Genomic DNA, 18,889 nt, shown 5'->3' on the forward strand with positions numbered 1-18,889 from the left:
GCTGAAAATGCAATTCATATTTCACACTAAATTTAAGCAAATTTGGAGAGAGTTCTCCCCCCAGAGTCGTTAGGTTTAGGGTGAGGGTACGGCAGGGGAATATATAGAACGACAGAATGTAAAACCGATTAAGGTTAGTAGGGTGGGTCAGGGTTCCAAAAGTCGAAAAAAGATATATTCGACTAATTTACCACAGTACTAGCAACACGCATTAGTGTACATTTTTTAGGTTTGTAAAACCTAAAAAAACACGGTACGAACTGCATAAATTATTCCCCGGCTCATTTTGGAGATCCCGCCCCCATTTGGAGCGCTCCGGGATGCAGACACGCCCCTCTCCAATAAATCGCTAAGCCTGGGGTAGGGGCTCTGTTCTTCAACGTGAAACGTGTTTTCCGCAATTTGAGAGTAGAAAACAGAATTTATGGTACAGTTGATGTCAGGTTTTATAGTTAGTCGGAAAACTGTGTTGTTTTATTTTCACCTTAGCCAGCGATTTTAGAGATATATTGGACTCGGTACGAGCGAAATAGCTGGCGTTGCCTAGTGCGGAGACTTTTCTTAGAACGAGTCTTTGGTACGGCCACCGGAAACAGGAAGTGTATAGTCATCATAACGCGATCTTCTTACAGAAATACGTTGCATTCCGTGTATATTTATCATTGTTGCACAGAACACAGTCTGTGTTTATTTTAAAGACTTGCAGTGTTAGAATGTGTGTCATTTGAACTAAGAGAATTACGTCATTTCTTCTGTGGTACGTGTTTATGTAGCGCGGGTTTGTTTGTGTGTAGTCTCCATTGACTGACTGCTTTTGTCACTCTCTGCAGTTATCTGTCGTGAGGTTTCACAATGTCGGGCAGTTTTTATTTTGTTATGGTGGGTCATCATGACAACCCGGTGTTCGAGATGGAGTTTCTTCCTTCTGGAAAGGCAGAATCAAAGGTGAGTGTGATGATCTGATGGTTACAGTATGTGACGTCACAGACTGACGCTGTGTGTGTACGTGATGGTCTCGTGACAGGATGACCACAGACATCTGAATCAGTTCATCGCTCATGCGGCTCTGGATCTGGTGGATGAGAACATGTGGTCGTCCAACAACATGTATCTGAAGACTGTGGACAAGTTTAATGAATGGTTCGTGTCTGCATTCGTCACCGCTGGTCATATCCTGAACATCATTCTATACATATATTTTCAACCGTTTAGAACAATAGTCATTTAACTATGATATTAGAAAAATATGTAGATGGCAAAAATGTTCATTGTTTTGACTGCTCTCATCTTGCAGAACTTGTTCATGAACTATCACTGATAAATCTGCAAATGTGTGTACAGTGATTATTCCTTAACTTTGCTTGCATACATATGAGATTTATAATGCTGCATGATGTCCGGCAAGAAGACGGAATCAAGAACTTCTTTAATGATGTTTATGAGCTGTACATCAAGGTAAACATCTTATATTTCTATATTTCTATGTTGAATTTTTCTTAATCTTTGTATCTTTACCCAGTTTGCAATGAATCCCTTCTATGAAGTCAACGCACCGATTCGCTCCACAGCGTTGGACAGGAAAGTGCAGTTTCTCGGAAAGAAACATCTGCTCAGTTAATTACTTTCATATTATAATTGTGATATGTACATTTTTGTTAAATTGTGTCCTTATGCAGAACTATACACATGTGTTGTTTATAATGCGTTTAAGCATCTCTCTATTTCAATCTCACTTATATTCCAGTCTATATTCACATTAACTGTTGTTGTCGAGGGTTCTGTGCATTCATCTGTGAATAAAGCAAAGTTCTGAAGTCTGATTTTTGTTTGTTTTTGGCAAAGACTGGTTTTTAAAAACACACCCCAGCGCTGTGTTCCGCATAACAGTACCACACTGCTCAAACTATTTCTACAGTATGTAAGATGTATATTGTGCCATGTATGCACATTTTCTCTGTAAAGCGCAAAACACTGAATCCAGTAATTCAATATTTACTTTCGAGTGTGACAAACAAACTGAGAATGATATAGGCAGAGATGAAGCTTAAAACTGATTAATAAACAAACAAACCTGGATTAAACACGCTGTTTATAGAAGGTAGTATACAGCACTGCTTAGTTTAGAAAGCAACTATTCCATTTCCAGTGTTGGGTGTAACTAGTTACTGTAATCTAACAGTAACAAACTCAACGACCGCTCAAATACACAGAAAAAGAATGAGTAGCAAACAGCTTTTCATGTTGACCTCATTCATTCTAGTGGGAAACATATATATATATATGGATCATGAAAACTAGCCATTACATACCAGATATGCAGCTGGAGGGAAGAGATTTGTGACGTCTGCCAAAAGGAAAATCAAAGAAGAGGCAGAACCAGTTATTACATTCCGAGTACATTTTGATGAGTTTACAGTGAATATTTTCTTTGGACTAAAATAAATCAAGAATCTGGACTTCATGTTGATTTACATGACACACAACTACAATATGTTTATATAATAATATATTAATATAAATATACCCAACACATGCGGAAAGATGACACCGGCCTTTGCAAGGAGTTTTAGATGACGCCGGCACCAGACTTTACATGCTATTACAAATTTAATAATTTTGTTTATATCATTTTATTGTTTTCTGTTATTTACATTGCGCCCTTGTGTTAAGCTGCTCTGCAACAGTGTAAACAGTGAAAAGCGCTATACAAATAAACGTGATTTTAATTGAATTAAATAAAAAAACAAGTTCAATAAGCATTGTTCAATGTTTCTGCTTTAATTTCAATTTAACAATCTACAATTAGAAGATTTTAGTGCTTTTCTTTTGACGCAAGTACGCTCATTTTTAGTATAAGTATTTATATTTGGCACTCTCTACACAATGGTATGATACCGTTAATATATTAGACATCAGTCACAGTTTATGAACACTCGCTCTGTAATACAAGAGCTGCATTAGTTAATCGTAGTTATAGGAAAAATCGCATGAAACAGACATTTCTTAATCACAATTTTGGTCGAGTGTTCCAGTAGAAACATTCAGACACCCTCGAAACACTCACAAGCAAACTCGTGCAAAATCTTACGACTCCTGTTCAGACGTTATAGATGTAGAACCAATTTTAAAACCCCGCTGGGCATTTGTTTCTTGCTTTAGCCATAAAACCTACTGAATTTCTTTCAAAAAACACTGTGGGAACAGCATATCTACACACGAGTAAACCGGTCTTGTTTAAAGGATGTTTGGATATTTTTAACTGGAAATCCAGATGAGAAATCCTGATTAAGAAAACGATTTTTTTGCAGTGCATTTATTGCATTTGCTCATCATTACTAAACTGCAGACGGATCCATCGACACATTGACCCACAGAAATCCCAGCCACTAAACAGTTCAGTCCAGATGTCACCCGACCCAGTGTTTGTACTCAAGTGCATGTTTAAATCTAACGCAGACTCATTCAGTTCGCTGCAGGAGCATTAAATAACTCATGGAAATGGAGACGCACGTGTGGTCCATTAACAGCAGGGCGTGCCGCCGCGTGGCTTCCGGTGCAGATTGATGGTGTCTGTCGGAATCAAATGTTCCTGCCGGTCCTCCAGGGCTAGAACTCTTCTGACGGCTTCTTCAAACGCTGTGGCAACGTTGGTCGCATCTTTAGCGCTGGTCTCAAAATACGGGTGGTCGCCGTTTTCTCTGCACCACTCCTGGGCCTCCTCACTGGTCACCTGCCTCTCCGACACGTCCAGCTTATTTCCCAGAACCACAAAGGGGAAACTGTCGGGCTCTTTAACGTCGGCGTAATAGACGAACTCTTTCTTCCAGTTGGCTAGGTTGTGGAAGCTCTGGCTGTCGTCCACGCTGAAGGTCAACAGACAGCAGTCGGAGCCGCGGTAGAAGGGCGTCCGCAGACTGCGGAATCTCTCCTGGCCGGCCGTATCCCAGATCTGCAGCGTGACGGTACGCCCGTCCACCTCCAGGTCTTTATTGAGGAACTCTACGCCGATGGTGTGGAAGAGATGGGCGTCGAACTTGTTGGTGACGTAGCGGTTCATGAGGGAGCTCTTGCCCACGCCGCCGTCGCCCAGAAGAATGACTTTCAGAAGAGATGATTTGGATGACATGTTGACCGCTCACTGGTGACCTGCAAATAAACCAGCGATAGACCACTGTCTGAATCAAGTACATTTCAGCTGACAAACACTGTGCACATCCGTCATGAATGCATGACAATGGATCTATAACATTATGAACTACACGTGGAGGTTCAGAGTTTCACTTACCTTCAACACCGCAAATAATTCATCGTTCAAAATCTAGAACAGAAAGTGACAAAATTAGACATCACAATTGATAAGATTTACATTCTTGTGAGGGTTTCAGATTGAACATGTTTAATATTATCTGCAACCGTTCCAGGTTAAAAGCCTGTTGATGATATTTAGACTTCATTTAACGGATCAACCCGATACATCCCACAAGTAACACTGCTCTCTGGTGCGCTAAAGAAATGCTGCAAAGACTCGTGTGGTGCAACACAAACTCGCTCAGCTGCCGCGTGTCATGTGCTTCTCTGGCCTGCAGATCACATGCGATAGTGTCCATTAGAACTCAGAAAACATGCACGTCAGTCAGTTTAACCAGCACGACTCAAGCATCATACACAACTCTACAAACACACAATGAAGACGTTGAATTCAAGTCTGTACGCCTGCGAGGAGAGAACTGCATGTGCATGTGCTTCTGTAGTACAATCGTTTCAATAACAAATAAACAAACAAACAAACAATTCTCCCTACAGTAATGCCAAACAGTGGCGGTTTTATTACTGTCAAATGAAAATATATTTTATAGTGAAAAGTATTGATATATTAACCATTTGTTGTTTTTCTATTCACTTCTGCCGAAGTTTATTCTTGTTTGTAAAGTATAATGACTTATGTTTAAAAAAGCAATAAAACAATCAGATCTGTTCTGTATATCGGTTACCAGGCATTTAAACAAATATTTGAGATAAATGCATGAATAATGTTAATAACTAATTATTACATCAAGTTTACATGATTGTTTTACTGAAAAACTAAATTGTAAAAAAATGAATAGCATTCCTAAGAATCTTTAGAGAAGCATAATACAAACACATCTATTGCCATTACAATTGCATGTTAAAGAATTTTGTCAAATGTCTGATCCTGAAAGAAGCTTTCTATTATTTCTACACAAATATAATACATGACAGATTCCTTTCTTCAGATTTTGTGGTGACATATGACTCGCCGGACATTTACAATAAAAGCAAAGACACGAGAAGCGTTAAGCAAACCAAACGAACACGTCAGTTTAAAGAGATCATAAAGGTGAATACGTCACTGATAAATATCACTCACATATAAGAATCACAGACATATGTGTGTACAGTGTGAGTGTTGTGTACAGCTAACTTTAGCTTTAACACGCCATCTGAGCGCGAGCGCACAAACTCTCTCACCTGCAGACGCTTGTAAACTCATCGGACTTGAAAAATCGCGAATCTGGATTTCATAAAAGAAACCAAATAAAGAAATAAAGTGAAATAATGAAGAGTTTGAGATCTCTTCCCGTGCCCTGCTGATGGTGCCACACTCGTACAATCCTATTGGTTGCCGTGTGTCACGTGAACCGCAGGCTCATCGTCGATCACGTGATTTGCCGACGTCAGTGCTACGTAATCCAGAGCTTGCAGTCGCCCAGCTAACAATTATTGGTTCCCAGAACGTTCCCCATAACGTTAGTTTTTGGTTCTCAGAACGTTGTTTTCTGTTCGTTTTTGGTTCTCCGGGAAAGTTTTATTTACGTTAATAGAACGTTAGCTTCTGGTTCCCATAACGTTCTGGGAACCAAAAAACAAACCTTAAAAAAACTTTCTGGAACCAGAAACTAACGTTAGGGGAACGTTCTGTGTTTGCTGGGCGTTTGTTTCTGTAAGTCTTATTATCAGCGAATTTTATTGTCTGAAGAGTTCTTTGTTTTAAACGTGTGTCATTACACTACAAATGTGCTTAATTTTCATAAAAATAGTCCTAAAATAGGATCTAGACATGCTTTTATGAGATTTATCTAATTCATATTTAGATTAGCAGTTTATTAATTTATAGACCAGGGGCGTGGTCAAGCTCAAACCGGTGCGCAACGATTCCTGGAAAACGGTTTGCAACGGTGTGCAACAGGGCTTGAGATGCGTTTTCTCTTGTTTGGTGGGTGTGTCAAGAATTTCAGTCCAATCAGCAGCAACATGTATATAACCCACGCGGTGTTAAAGAGACAGCTCGCTCAATGGGTCCAAGTAAAGTCGTTTAATGTGTCCGCTGCAGCTCGGTATACGCAACAATTGAAGATATTAGAAGAGATGTATTTTGCAGTATTCAACACGTATTTATACTGATTTCATTAGGCTCCGAAAATTCTTCAAAAAGAACACTAAGAATGGCCTTCTCAGCTGCCATAGTTCAACTCTTGCGTCATCACAACAGGGTGTTCAATCGCGCCACCGTTTCCGTTTAAAGTTTAGCAACGTTTTGTTGGGGCTGAACGCAGCCCTGGGAAGGAAGGAAAATACATTTCGCTTTATTAACTAAATCGCTAGTTACATGAAATGTAATACTTGAAATACAAAAATAAATGTAGAAGTTCGTAAATAAATGTAGAAATACAGAAATAAATGTAGTAGTACAAAAATGGTACAAAGTTAATATTTTTGACAGATTTTATTTTACGCATTTATGTATTTATGTATTTAATTATTTATACATTTCTGAATGTATTTATCTATTTATTTATTTATTAATGTTTTGCATTTATTTATTTAATTATTTATTTCTGCATTTATTTATTCATTAATCTATTTCTGCATTTATGCATGTATTTATTTATTAATATTTTTTATACTTAAGTCATTTTTTGTCCTCCATACTCCATGCTTCTCAAAGCATTCTTTAATATCATTCTACAATAGTGAAAAATAATAATGGCATGTTTAAAAGTGAGGCGTGTCATAATTCAGTTGATCATATTATTATACTGAAAACTGAAAAAGGAAACGCACAAATGATAAATCACTTAAAAATAGTTTAATGTAATGCCACTTTAAAGCAAAATGTACAGCTGTTATAATGTTACAATGTTTATTTAATAATCATACAAATACTGAAGGGAATCCAGCAGAAAACGTGGATCAAAAAAACAATAACACGTACATGAATGTCTTTTAACAGAATTCTTATTGTCTGTATATACAGGTTATCACCTGCTTACTATAACACTCAAATCTGTCTTATTGTAGAGGTTAAGACACACACACACACACACACACACACACACACACGCACACACACACACACACACACACACACACACACACACACACACACACACACACACACACACACACCGTCCTCTGTGTTGTCATTAAAAGATGATAGTTTTATCATCTGTACAGGGTCCTGAGATCAGAACCACATTATCCAGACCGATCTCACCAGTCACTGATGTCCCACGTTCAGCCTCAAAGATGATCTGAGGAAACAAGAAATAAAATCACGTCATTCAATCTGTGTTTCCTCTGCTCGCATTATGTCAAAATATGAATATTTCAAAACTGCCATTCTGTTACAATCCATCACTCCTAAAGAATTTGGCTCTTAACCGTCAGAGACATTTTCTTACCGCCTCTGGTGCTGTTTCTGTCCAGGTGATTGTGAGATTCTCTGATCGCCAGTCCTGTTTGTGACTTTGTCTCCTCTCCCAAACGGCAGATGCGCTGTTGTCCAGCTTCACCCGCAAGACGCCCATCTGCTGTCCCAGAACACGGTAATCAAACTGCAGACAGAAGCTGCTCTGACGCATGTAATCATCCAACAGCAGCTTTATTCTGGCCTGCTCCTTTCTGTTGCCAATGAGGCCATAGAGAGCCATGTGATAATCCAGACCTGAAAAACACCAACAACACACTCATGGCGTTAAATCAAGATCTCTTCTACATTCAAATATAAGGGCTGATACAGTACACTTTTTACATTTACAGTTTGTGACCTACAAGTGAGCGAGCGTTGCATGTCATTTCTCCTGCAATCATAAAGATAAGGTGTGCACTGATATTAGCAGATAGCGATAAGACCTGATCAAATGGGTGTGGATGGTTTTTTACCAACATAACAACACAACATGAATTGAAATTCCTACGTGGAGTTAAATGTGTACCGTTGTCATTATATTTGATCATCCAGTCCAAATCATCTTCATTTTCCTGAACCCATTCACAAGCCCCGTGATCAAAGTTGCAGTCTGTCAGGAATCCTGCGCAAACACACATGATCATAAACACGCACACACACACGCACACGCACACGCACGCACGCACGCACGCACGCACGCACGCACACACACACACACACACACACACACACACATAATCACAGTACTGTTCCAAAGACAAAACAGAATAAGCACAACACAACTTGTCTTACTCTCTTTCAGCGGTGCTGCTTGGATCTCCTTCGGCTCTTCAGGATCATACACCGGCCCAAACTCACCTGGAACTGTGAAAGAACAAACATTAAACGTTCAATTAATAAATAACATCGAAAGTCACACTCAAAGCAAAAGAACAGAGAGATAGCTTTTTTGCATTAAAACCGTAACAAAATTGTATTGTTTTGGGCATTATTCCAAAGGATATTCCACGGTGTGCGTTTCATTGCTTTGAACACGAGCCAGAGTTTATAAAAGAGACGCGGTGTGGTGTCGTTTGCCTGTCGAACATAGCGCTTTACATCTTCAATAACTGTCAACAGCTTTAAACAGCCGCCCAAGTTCAGAAAGATATGAAAAGGCACTTTTTTCAACACGATACTCCCTTCACACGCACTCTGAACTCATCGGGAGATCATTGAACATCACCCTCCGTCAAAGGTCGGGGTTTCAGGGAACCGTCGAGCCTCACCTGGTTGAGAACCACTGGATTGGAAGAAACCTCCTGACATGATCTCTGATATATCGGCCAATGTTTATGTTGAAACATGGATGTGCACGTGGCCACATGTGTGTGTGTCTCCCGACTGAAGGTTTAGAAGAGCAGACGTGTTCTCAGGGTAATTGACGTGATGAAAAGACACTCGGACCGCCAAACAGCTGTTCTCCAGCACACTAATAAAAGGCTCGAGGTCTTTCCTGCCTCCTAATCTCAACACGACGGTGGAATGTTCTCCCCAGAGCTCATGTGTGTCTCGGGCTTGTCTCCTCCTGTCTAATCTCTAAATCAAACATGAAGAGCTGATGCTGTCCACTTCTGTGTCTCCACGAGAGATTCTGAGCATCGAGCGCTACCTGAAACCCCTACATACCGACAACACAGAAATGATCATATACGTTTGATAATATTTCACCGTTTGTTTGAGGTGTTTGTGTCCTGAAGTCATGTGACGATGAGGTTTGGGGGAGGAGAGTTTTACTCCAGCGGGTCACAGAGGTGCTGAACATCCATCATGTCTGACACTTTGACTGATCTCTTGCCTTTCAGCTCTTCTCAGTGCGAGACCCCACAGAACAAAACACTGCTTTTCACATTTCTCAAAGTGTCTTTACACCAACAACCAACCGAACGAAAGAGTTCAACCAGAAGATGAAAGAAAGCGCCTTACACAGACTTACTAAAATCTCACAACATCATCTACACGATGCAGGAATGTTTGAAGAGTCCGCTACAGACCGTCGTGTTGTATATAGTGTGTGTATGTATATAACGCAATAGGACCATGTGATCATAAATACAGGATAAAGATCTTCATTCATTCCTCACACGACATGAGTTTAATAAGCTGTTATTATATCCAGAATGTTTCCTGCGAGCACAATTAGTGAAGTGAAGATGTATAAGAAGATTCCTCTCTGTCTGTCTGTACATGTACAACACATCAACATACTGTACAAACAGCTGTATTATTCCTATGACGGCTGAGTTTGAACACGTCCTGAAGGTGTTCTGAATCCAGACCGCATTCCACTTTCTGTTTTCTTGTCTTTGTTACATTTTTGTTTTATTTCAATATTTTGTTCCATCAATGCTAGCCTACAGATGTGCTTGAATGAAGTGTTTTGACGGAACAGATCTCAGTCTCTAGATGATCTGTGTGCGAGTCTGCATGAGTGTGTGTGTGTTGGGTGTAACTAGTTACTAAGTAATTAGTTACTGTAATTTAATTACTTTTCCCTTAAAAAAGTAAAGTAAGCGATTACTCTCATTTTTTCTGTCATTTAATTACAGTTACTTCTGATGCAATTAAAGCGGCCCTAACACACGCGGTTCCTGCCAATCTCATATTAATCTTGAGTACCTATAGAGTAGTATCGCATACGTCGTATCTTGGAAGAGTATTTAGTTTGATCACATTTATAAAAGAGAGAAACAGCTGTACGATTATTTCCGAAAGCATAGGGCGCGTGCGGGGGGGAGGGGTAGGCTGAACTAAAGCATGTGCGCACCCATTGCCAACAAAACACAGACATCAGTTTCACTCACCGCGTGCGGTTCATGTCCGGCACCTTTTAGCGCTGGGACGGCTCCATATATCAGTTTCAAACCATCTCCAAATCCAGCGTTATATCACTGTTTATAGAACATTCATCACCCAAATGCAGTGAACAAACAAACACCTGAACTTCTCTCTCTCTCCTGCACACAAGTGAAAGTGACGTCTGCGCATGCTCCTTCTCCTGCTCTCCTCTCCTTTCTGCCGCGTGGGCGTGCCGCGTGATTTTCCGGGAGAATTGTCCAATAAGGGACTAAGAAAAATAGTTACGAAACAGTTTTATATGTTAAAAAAAAACTTTCCGAAACCTGTATGATCGCTGGGGGAGTGTATCGAGCACATACTCTAAATACAGCGTAATATGCCCAACTCGTTTTTGGACAAGTTGACCATGTTAAGCATGAGAAGACAGAACATGGTAAAGAAGTCAGAATGCACGACACACCGTTGCAGCACCCCTTTAAACTAAATACTGTGTGTAATATATGTGCAGTGTCGGGTGTAACTAGTTACTAAGTAATTAAATACTGTAATTTAATTACTTTTCCTTAGAAAAAGTAAAGTAGGGGAATACTCTTAATTTTTCTGTAATTTAATTACAGTTACTTCTGACGTAATGAACTGAATGTGTAATATATTCAATAGTGGAAATGACATCAAAATTATAAGTCTAAATTTTAAATATATGCTTTAATGTATCCTTCTTACATTTGTATACTTTGGTCAGTTAATAAGAATAATTTATGAAGTTATTTTTTATTTATTTGAATTAATTAAATAAACTGTTTCATGTCTATCCCTGAATCAATTCAAATAAAGGTTGATGTAGGATATAGAAAGTAATTAGTAATAAGTTATTAAATACTTTTGGAGAGAGCAAAGACGGACTACCTGTCACATAAATGCTAAATTTACAATACTTGGTATTTAATGCTAAACTTACATCACATGACAGCAGTTTGAAGTTATGGCTGCACTCAGTGACTTTGATTGGAGGTTGCTGGGTGGGTGTTGTAGGGAGTGGGGGGGCTTGTTGGTTGTGGTTCGGGGTGTTTCATTTGTTGGGACTTTGTGGGTCTGGTCTGGTTGGTCTTGCTTTGTGGTCGATGTCGGACAACAGAGGAATAAAGTTAATTATGCCATTACTACTTTTCCCTGGTTGTTCCTCTGTTGTCTGTTGTTGATCGCGGAATGAGACCGGGTTGGACCTGCACGGTTTCGGCGGATGGGGCTTCTTGGGTCGCGGCTCGTGGGCTCTCCCTGTTCTTCGTGGACGTTGCTCGGTGGCTTTGGTCGGGGTCACTGAGTGCAGCTATGACACGTCAGAGGAGATCTGGCCCTCCCGGCTGAGCCTGGTTTCTCCCGAGGTTTTTTTTTCTCCATTATTCATCATTGGAGTTTGGGTTCCTCGCCACAGCAGAGCAGTGCAGTGTTGGCTTGCTCACCGGGAGACTGCATTTATTTATTTATTCATTTATTTATTAGATATTATTTATTATAATGATCTTGCTTGGTCTATAAACACCATGCACTGTGCTGTGTTTTACCTTTCTGTGTTTTTCTTATTTGCTCCTGTAAAGCTGCTTTGGAACAATGCACATTGTGAAAAGCGCTATATAAATAAAATTGAATTGAATTGAGAGTAATTTGTAAAGTAATCTAATTACACTATTAAATATGTAATTAGTAACTAGTAATTAATTACTTTTTCAGAGGAACTTACCCAACACTGAGTGTGTGTGTGTGTGTGTGCAATAGTGGAATTGACATCAAAATTTAAAGTCTAACTTTAAAATCTGTGCTTTAATGTATAATTTGTAATACTTTGGTCAGTTAATAAGAGTACTTTATGTAGTTTTATATGATTTATTTGACTGAATTAAAAGAGTTGTTTCAAGTCTATCCTTGAATCACTTAACTAATCAAGGTTGATGTAGGATATAGAAAGTCATTAGTAATAAGTCATTAAATACTTTCTGGAGAGAGTCATCTGTACAGTAATCTAATTACACTATTGACTATGTGATTAGTAACTAGTAATTCATTACTTTTTCAGAGGAACTTACCCAACACTGAGTGTGTGTGTGCGTGTGTGCAACTGTAACGGTAGCTAAAGTGTATTTATGCATCAAGACGTTCAGCCAAACACTATTTGCTGATGCATATAAACTATATATATATATATATAGTATGTATATATAGTATGTAGTCCTTTCTGCTTTGACTTTAAACAGCAGCGGTCACTCACAGAACACATCTCCTCTGGAGTTCAGCTGGTTTCCAGTGTCGTCCTCTTCATCGTCTTCCTCCTCCTCTTCCTCAGGAAAGGTTGTGGTGTGCTCTGGAGGACCCACATAAACCTCTCCATCATAATCGAAGGGTTGCATGCGAAGTCTCGGAGACTCGGTCACCTCTGGGATGCTGTTGTCAGATTTGCCTCCCAGAATGGGTGGCTTTACAGGGACATCAGGAATGGCTGTCGATCAAAGAAGAACATTAAAGCAACTGTGGTAGATCAGAAGAAGTGTGACAAACTCTGGACTGATCGGAGTCAAGTCTGAAGCCGTGGATCATCGTCCGTTTGATTCATGCGATTACAGCGCTGCATTAAAGCTACAGCGTGCATTACATGCGACTGCATGTGGGAAACGGTTTCATGCGAAGTGCAATGCAGGTATTGTGTGTGGATGAAGCCAGATGCCAGGGTTCAATAAAACACAAAAAGCCTCAAGCACATGGCAGACGTTCTGCGAGCTGATCATCAAAACCGTCTAGTTTTTAACAATAAAACAATGTTGATCAATTTAGGACTTATAAGCAACATTCAGCCTGCGTTCTCCAGACGTTCTCACCGTTGAGAAACCCGTCAGCACTGCCTTTATCAGCACCCCACGATCTGTGATAAAACGGCTTTACTACAACAACACAGAAGAATGCATTTTATTGCTCAGAGTTTGCTCTCGGTAAGCTCAGATCATCTCAGTTAAGGGTCTTCAGTACAATGATCGACCTTCAGTTTGCTTTTGAAATATTGTGTTGAGAAATGTTAGTCAAGTTTGACTTCGGGCTTTGGATCAATCTCATTTTTTAGATGCTAAGATCTCCTCTGAAACTTTATCTTAGACAGTAAGAGTCTTAGTTTCATATCTCATCTCAGCCAAAACGAGAGAAATACATGCACATTATTTTCTCAGATGGAAATGCAAGGACAGATTCGTGGCACTTAAAGTCTGTTGAAAACCGCACGGCGTGTCCCTCATTTCAGCGCTCTGCGCAGTACAAAAGCAGATATTTACACGGGTGGAATTTCAATCTCGGACCGTCCCTGTGCAGCGTCGCTCACATCCAGAAACTCTTTAGAGGAAATGGCTTTTGGATTCGCTGACGAGAGTTCCGCTCTTCTTTTCCTAACATTTTTTCTAACAAATGAGCCGTGAAATTTAAAATCTGCTTGTTCTACATTTCTGTAGATATTTGCCAGTCTCACCTGAGCAGTCGAAGCCGCTGCCGCGATAGCCCTGTCTGCATTTGCACTTGTACGATCCTTCAGTGTTGATGCAGTCGGCGTGAGGACTACACCGGTGAGTCTCTGACAAACACTCGTTCACATCTGACAATGACAATCAGCCAGCAGCTTTATTTCAAAGAGAAATCACTGTCACGTGCTCAACAGCTATATTCAGATTGCTTACGTCACACACTACGTTTTTATATGAAACCTCTTGCAAGAAATCCCTAATCACAAGTGTTTTTTCTTACCAACACAGTCATATTTTCCATTGATATATTTCAGGTCATGACCGCTCTGACACTTGCAGTAGTAGCTTCCAAATGTGTTGGTGCACTGCCGGTTGAACGGACATTGATTCTTGCCTGTCGCACATTCATCGATGTCTAAAGAGAGACACAAGAGTTCATCAATGACTTTTCCAATTCACGAAAGGCTTAACTTGTGAAATGATGATGCTGATGGTGCATGGTGTGTGATGTTCTCACCCACACACGTCTTTCCATCAGGTCCCAGCTGAAGACCAGCAGAAGGACAGAGACAGCGGATCTCCCCCTGAACCTCCTCACAGCCGTACTGACAGTGAGCCAGTGTACATGTCCTGGAATCTGATCATGTCACAACACACGACGGTCTTAAGAAGCAGATATTCATCTCCCAAAGATTCTGACTTTATTTACTCTCTCTCATGTGAGCCTTACAGTACGTCAATGACATCCAACATGAACATTTGTAGGTACTTACTTAGGTACTAAAGAACTTACATTTTCATTAATTCCTCACATAGCTCATTTGTATGATTTTAGAAGATTTTAGAAGAGTTGTATGGAGGGATTTTATGATGGTGGCATCACAGACGTGGTCACTGAACTGATGTTGTGCTGTATAAAAATGAGCTTGTCTTTTTTTCTTAATGTGTATCACATGAAATATAAAGCGAGTACAGTATGGCATGAAGACGAGTGAAAGCTGTCGACAGAAGAGCTACTCACTGGCACACGAGCCGTCGGGCATCAACATGAATCCATTTAAACAGTAACACATGTAGCTTCCGAACGTGTTCATGCAGCGATGCTCGCAGGGCCGGGGCTTCACACCGCATTCATTCAGATCTGAAAGACAAGAGACATTGCTGTCAATGTTCAGAATACCGCACTGTACAACTCGCTGTAATTTTGCAGCAGGCTTGCCAGTAACGTACTGTAGATCTAATTTACAATTTTGTTTTAAACATAAACTTACTTCTTATATTTTCTTTTTATAAAACAAGACTTGTTATGTTAATGTATCGTATAAGAAGTTTGAAATGTTTTGACGAGAAAACAAAACAAAAATGCTCAATTTTTTGCAGTGTAATGCCAGTAATGAGACTCATTTTGAATCTCAAAAGTCAAAGTGTTTAATTTTGAAAGTGTTTTAAAGGAAAGTTCAACTCAAATTAAAACAGTACTTATAGGAAAATATGAAGTAGTTATCAAATCTACAGTAAGTTACTGGCACAGTTTTACAGTGTACATTAAAGGAGTAGTCCACTTTCAAGTGAACCCCCCATTGACTTTCCATAGTAGGATTAAAAATGACTATGAAAAGTCAATGAGGGTTTATTATGAAGTGAACTGCTCCTTTAACACACGTCAGTCTGTTTCTGCAGGATCTAAATGATTTTAATGCTATTCCTACCAAAGTAAACTTAGCTTTGTGTTTTGTGCTTATTGTTTTGAGGCCAAAATGTAAAATGCTACTTTCCTTATAAGTCACTTTGGATAAAAGAATAAATGTAGGTGATTCATCTTGTTATCTCATTATTTGTTTGACATTTTCACACTACATTCAGTTACAATTGCGAAATACCCTGTATTATTTCTGAGATATTAACTATAGAAGGTACTCGCGTGTATACTGCATATGATTTCACTTCCTATATTTAACGGTTCGTTTTGATTTAAGCCATAATAACTCAAAAAATACAGCTAACTAACACAATGAAAACATGATCACATCATAAGTTGAAACCAAACTCTTCAAATACCGTAAGTAGTATAAATCAAATGAGGAATCTTTGACGCTACAGACCTTGACTGCATGTTTTTCCAGTGTACCCGGGGAAACACTTGCATTTGTTTGGACCGACACACTCGCCGTGTTTGCATGCCGGGTCACACTGGGCTGGTAAAACATTTAACAGGAGAGATGTGTTAGTAAAGGAAAGCGTTTCGAGTAAATCAAGTTCAGAGCGACACCGCACATGCCTGGAAAACCAGAGCAAACATCCGTGTCTGCCAGACTTCCCCATACATTTCACATTAGATTGTGGTTGGAATATTTGCCCAATGTTTCCATGTTACACCAGTAGTAACAAATCACAACCCAAACATTTCTCTTCGTTGGTTTGGGAATGCACATCCACGGATCATTTCTGTCAGCATGTTGCATTTGTTTTTCTCCACTAATAACCAGTGGGTCAGATGAACTCTCATCACTGGATTCCTCCTCATTTACCTTCACAATGACCTTTGCTGTTTCTCTTCCATCCATAGCAACAGTCCAGCCTGCTGCCATAGCGACACACACCCGTCTGACTCCGAGATGGGATTTGTCTTCTTTGCCTAAATGGGAGGAAAGCGCACGATAAGATGAGATCAGATGAGATCTCTTTAACATCTCCATTATTTCTACTCGACTTGATTGTGAACAGCGCTATATAAATAAAACTGAATTGAATTCATGTGCGTCTCGGATGTTTCTCCTGAGAAAAAGAGTCTCTGTCATTAGAGTCATTAGAGAAGAGACGTGTCAAACTGAGCTCAGATTCGTCTCGTCTGCAATCAAAAGTCAATATCATTAGAGATCTCCATATCAACTCGAGCATTTCTCATCACATTTACTCCAAACCAGATGATTTCACCTCTACGATCTATAGATTCATTTACACCTCCAGACTCTTCACGTGTTCACACAATTACACTCGCATTTGATTCTCGTTTTATTTCTCCTAAGGGCAAGAGAAACATCTGAAAGTACGTTAAATGAAACACAACCGAGAACTCCGTGAAACCTTTGAAAGAGAAACATCTGAGCAATAGCATTTCTCTTCTGGGGCACACTTTTAATGCATCATTTTGCTTTGGAATGATCTGTACGGTATGAAGCAGTGTACAGATAAAAGGTGACGATCCTAATATTCCAATACTTCCTATTGTATAAAGTGATGTCGGCTGGATGTTTTTAAGCTCAACGTATTTTCTCAACGTTAGTTCTGTTGTGCTAATAAAAACAGAACAGCTATCAGCAGAAAGAAAGATGATTTAACTGAGCAGGTGGAACATCTCCTCGTAAAGGACGATCTAAATTCTGCTGTATATAAACCGTGGACTATTCATGGACATCACACGTCCGCAAGGACACTGTAGACCTGAAGCCGATCGTGATTTTGATAGATTTGAGCTTTTAAAATAGGTTTTATTCAGATGTGAACCTCTTTGGTCTGCTGTGTATAAGGTCCAGACACACCACCGGTGGCGGTCAGACTGAAGCGCCGGTGTGAAACACCAAGAGCTTCTCAATCTCTCGACATTCTCTCCAGATGTGTATATTTCTGCATGCTTCTCATGTTGGTACCTAAATGTGTCCCGGGCTCCAGAGAGACTGAGGGAGTGGGTGAAGCGACAGAAATAAACTTCCCGACACAAGCACATGGGATCCGCTCGGTGACAACAGGTGGACCATGATGAGAAACAGTTTGCTGTTAATAATAACAGTAGCTGCTCACTTGTGCCATCTTAGGTGTTAAAGCGGTAACGTGGCAGAAAGAAATACACAACTGTTTTCTCACTACAGTAACCAAATGCACCTTCAAAACGGTGTTCCGTATGCTTCGTAGGCTTTGAAAAGCATCATAAATCAATGGCAGGGTGCAAATATTACCTCTCTGACGGGGACACAAATGTTTCTGTTGTCACACAAGAAAATGTCAATCAAAGGTAAAAGAGAGCCCTGATTCTTAGACTCTATTTCTGAGGGAAAGACCTCAAATCACAATCGCAGGCAATTACAATGCCATCACACCACAATGACGTCGCAGTCGCATTTTAATCGTGTCCTCTCGAGTGTCACAAAAGATCACTTACAAAAATGTATTCTGCATCAGATTCGGTCAGCTCCGTACCGAATGAAATATAAATCACTAGGTTTCTTGAGCTGTGAAAGAGAAACCTCTAGACTAAACGATAACTCGAGACTTTATCCCAACAGAAAGAGAGGGTTTGAGTCACATACCTGTGTTCAGCTGTTCCCAGAGAGAAACACGAGAGCAGTGACAGAGCGCTGATCCACAACACACACTTCATCTTCTGTTCTTCTAGATTCACTCCTGTCTGCTTTTGCATCCAGCCAAGAGTCCACTCCAAACTCTGGAGCATGTCTCTCTCTCTCTCTGTCTCTCTCTCTCTCTCTCTCTCTCTCTCTCTCTCTCTCTCTCTCTCTCTCTCTCTCTCTCTCTCTCTCTCTCTCTCTCTCTCTCTCTCTCTCTCTCTTTCACTCACTCTCTCTCTCTCTCTCTCTCTCTCTCTCTGGTGTCTCGTGTTTCTCCTGCGAGTGTCTCTCCTCTCACAGCTGAAATTCCACATGTCATTGAGTTGAGTGACTGAAGGGGCGGGTTTCTGTGGGGGGGGGGGACTGGGGAAACTCAATCCATGATGACTTGATTGATGCCGTCACGCCTCACTTCCTCTCACTTCAGGGTGAAGAAAAGCTTATAATAGAGTGTGAGTTTGAAGTGTTTACATCCCTTGAAATGACGAGAAAATCAACGCACCAAT

General features: G+C 40.1%; 3 protein-coding genes across 5 annotated transcripts; 1 reads left to right on the top strand and 2 right to left on the bottom strand.

The window, feature by feature from the left end:
- Positions 1–563: 563 nt before the first annotated feature.
- Positions 564–1,632, top strand: trappc2 (trafficking protein particle complex subunit 2). The gene is made up of 5 exons (XM_057336886.1): positions 564–757; positions 831–945; positions 1,025–1,168; positions 1,369–1,455; positions 1,520–1,632. The coding sequence occupies exons 2-5, from the start codon at positions 853–855 to the stop codon at positions 1,616–1,618; spliced, it is 423 nt and encodes a 140-aa protein (XP_057192869.1). The 5' UTR covers positions 564–757; positions 831–852; the 3' UTR covers positions 1,619–1,632.
- A 27-nt stretch (positions 1,633–1,659) lies between these two features.
- Positions 1,660–5,642, bottom strand: rab9a (RAB9A, member RAS oncogene family). Its single transcript, XM_057336884.1, has 3 exons — positions 5,491–5,642; positions 4,286–4,318; positions 1,660–4,146 (listed from the first exon to the last, which is right to left on the bottom strand). Exon 3 carries the CDS (start codon positions 4,124–4,126, stop codon positions 3,521–3,523), a length of 606 nt encoding a protein of 201 aa, XP_057192867.1. The 5' UTR covers positions 4,127–4,146; positions 4,286–4,318; positions 5,491–5,642; the 3' UTR covers positions 1,660–3,520.
- Positions 5,643–7,093: 1,451 nt separating this feature from the next.
- On the bottom strand, positions 7,094–18,664 carry egfl6 (EGF-like-domain, multiple 6). Of its 3 annotated transcripts, XM_057336870.1 has the most exons (13): positions 18,348–18,664; positions 16,572–16,678; positions 16,146–16,238; positions 15,065–15,184; positions 14,561–14,680; positions 14,324–14,458; positions 14,052–14,174; positions 13,417–13,479; positions 12,813–13,040; positions 8,504–8,575; positions 8,238–8,333; positions 7,704–7,966; positions 7,094–7,553 (listed from the first exon to the last, which is right to left on the bottom strand). In XM_057336870.1, the coding sequence occupies exons 1-13, from the start codon at positions 18,488–18,490 to the stop codon at positions 7,446–7,448; spliced, it is 1,671 nt and encodes a 556-aa protein (XP_057192853.1). In that variant the 5' UTR covers positions 18,491–18,664; the 3' UTR covers positions 7,094–7,445. The 3 variants fall into 3 exon arrangements, with proteins under 3 accessions (XP_057192853.1, XP_057192854.1, XP_057192855.1); XM_057336871.1 differs by lacking the exon at positions 13,417–13,479; XM_057336872.1 differs by lacking the exons at positions 12,813–13,040; positions 13,417–13,479 and having other exon boundaries at positions 18,348–18,663.
- Positions 18,665–18,889: the final 225 nt, after the last annotated feature.

The sequence above is a fragment of the Triplophysa rosa genome, linkage group LG6 (genome assembly GCF_024868665.1).
Source record: "Triplophysa rosa linkage group LG6, Trosa_1v2, whole genome shotgun sequence".
NCBI classification, from domain to species: domain Eukaryota; kingdom Metazoa; phylum Chordata; class Actinopteri; order Cypriniformes; family Nemacheilidae; genus Triplophysa; species Triplophysa rosa.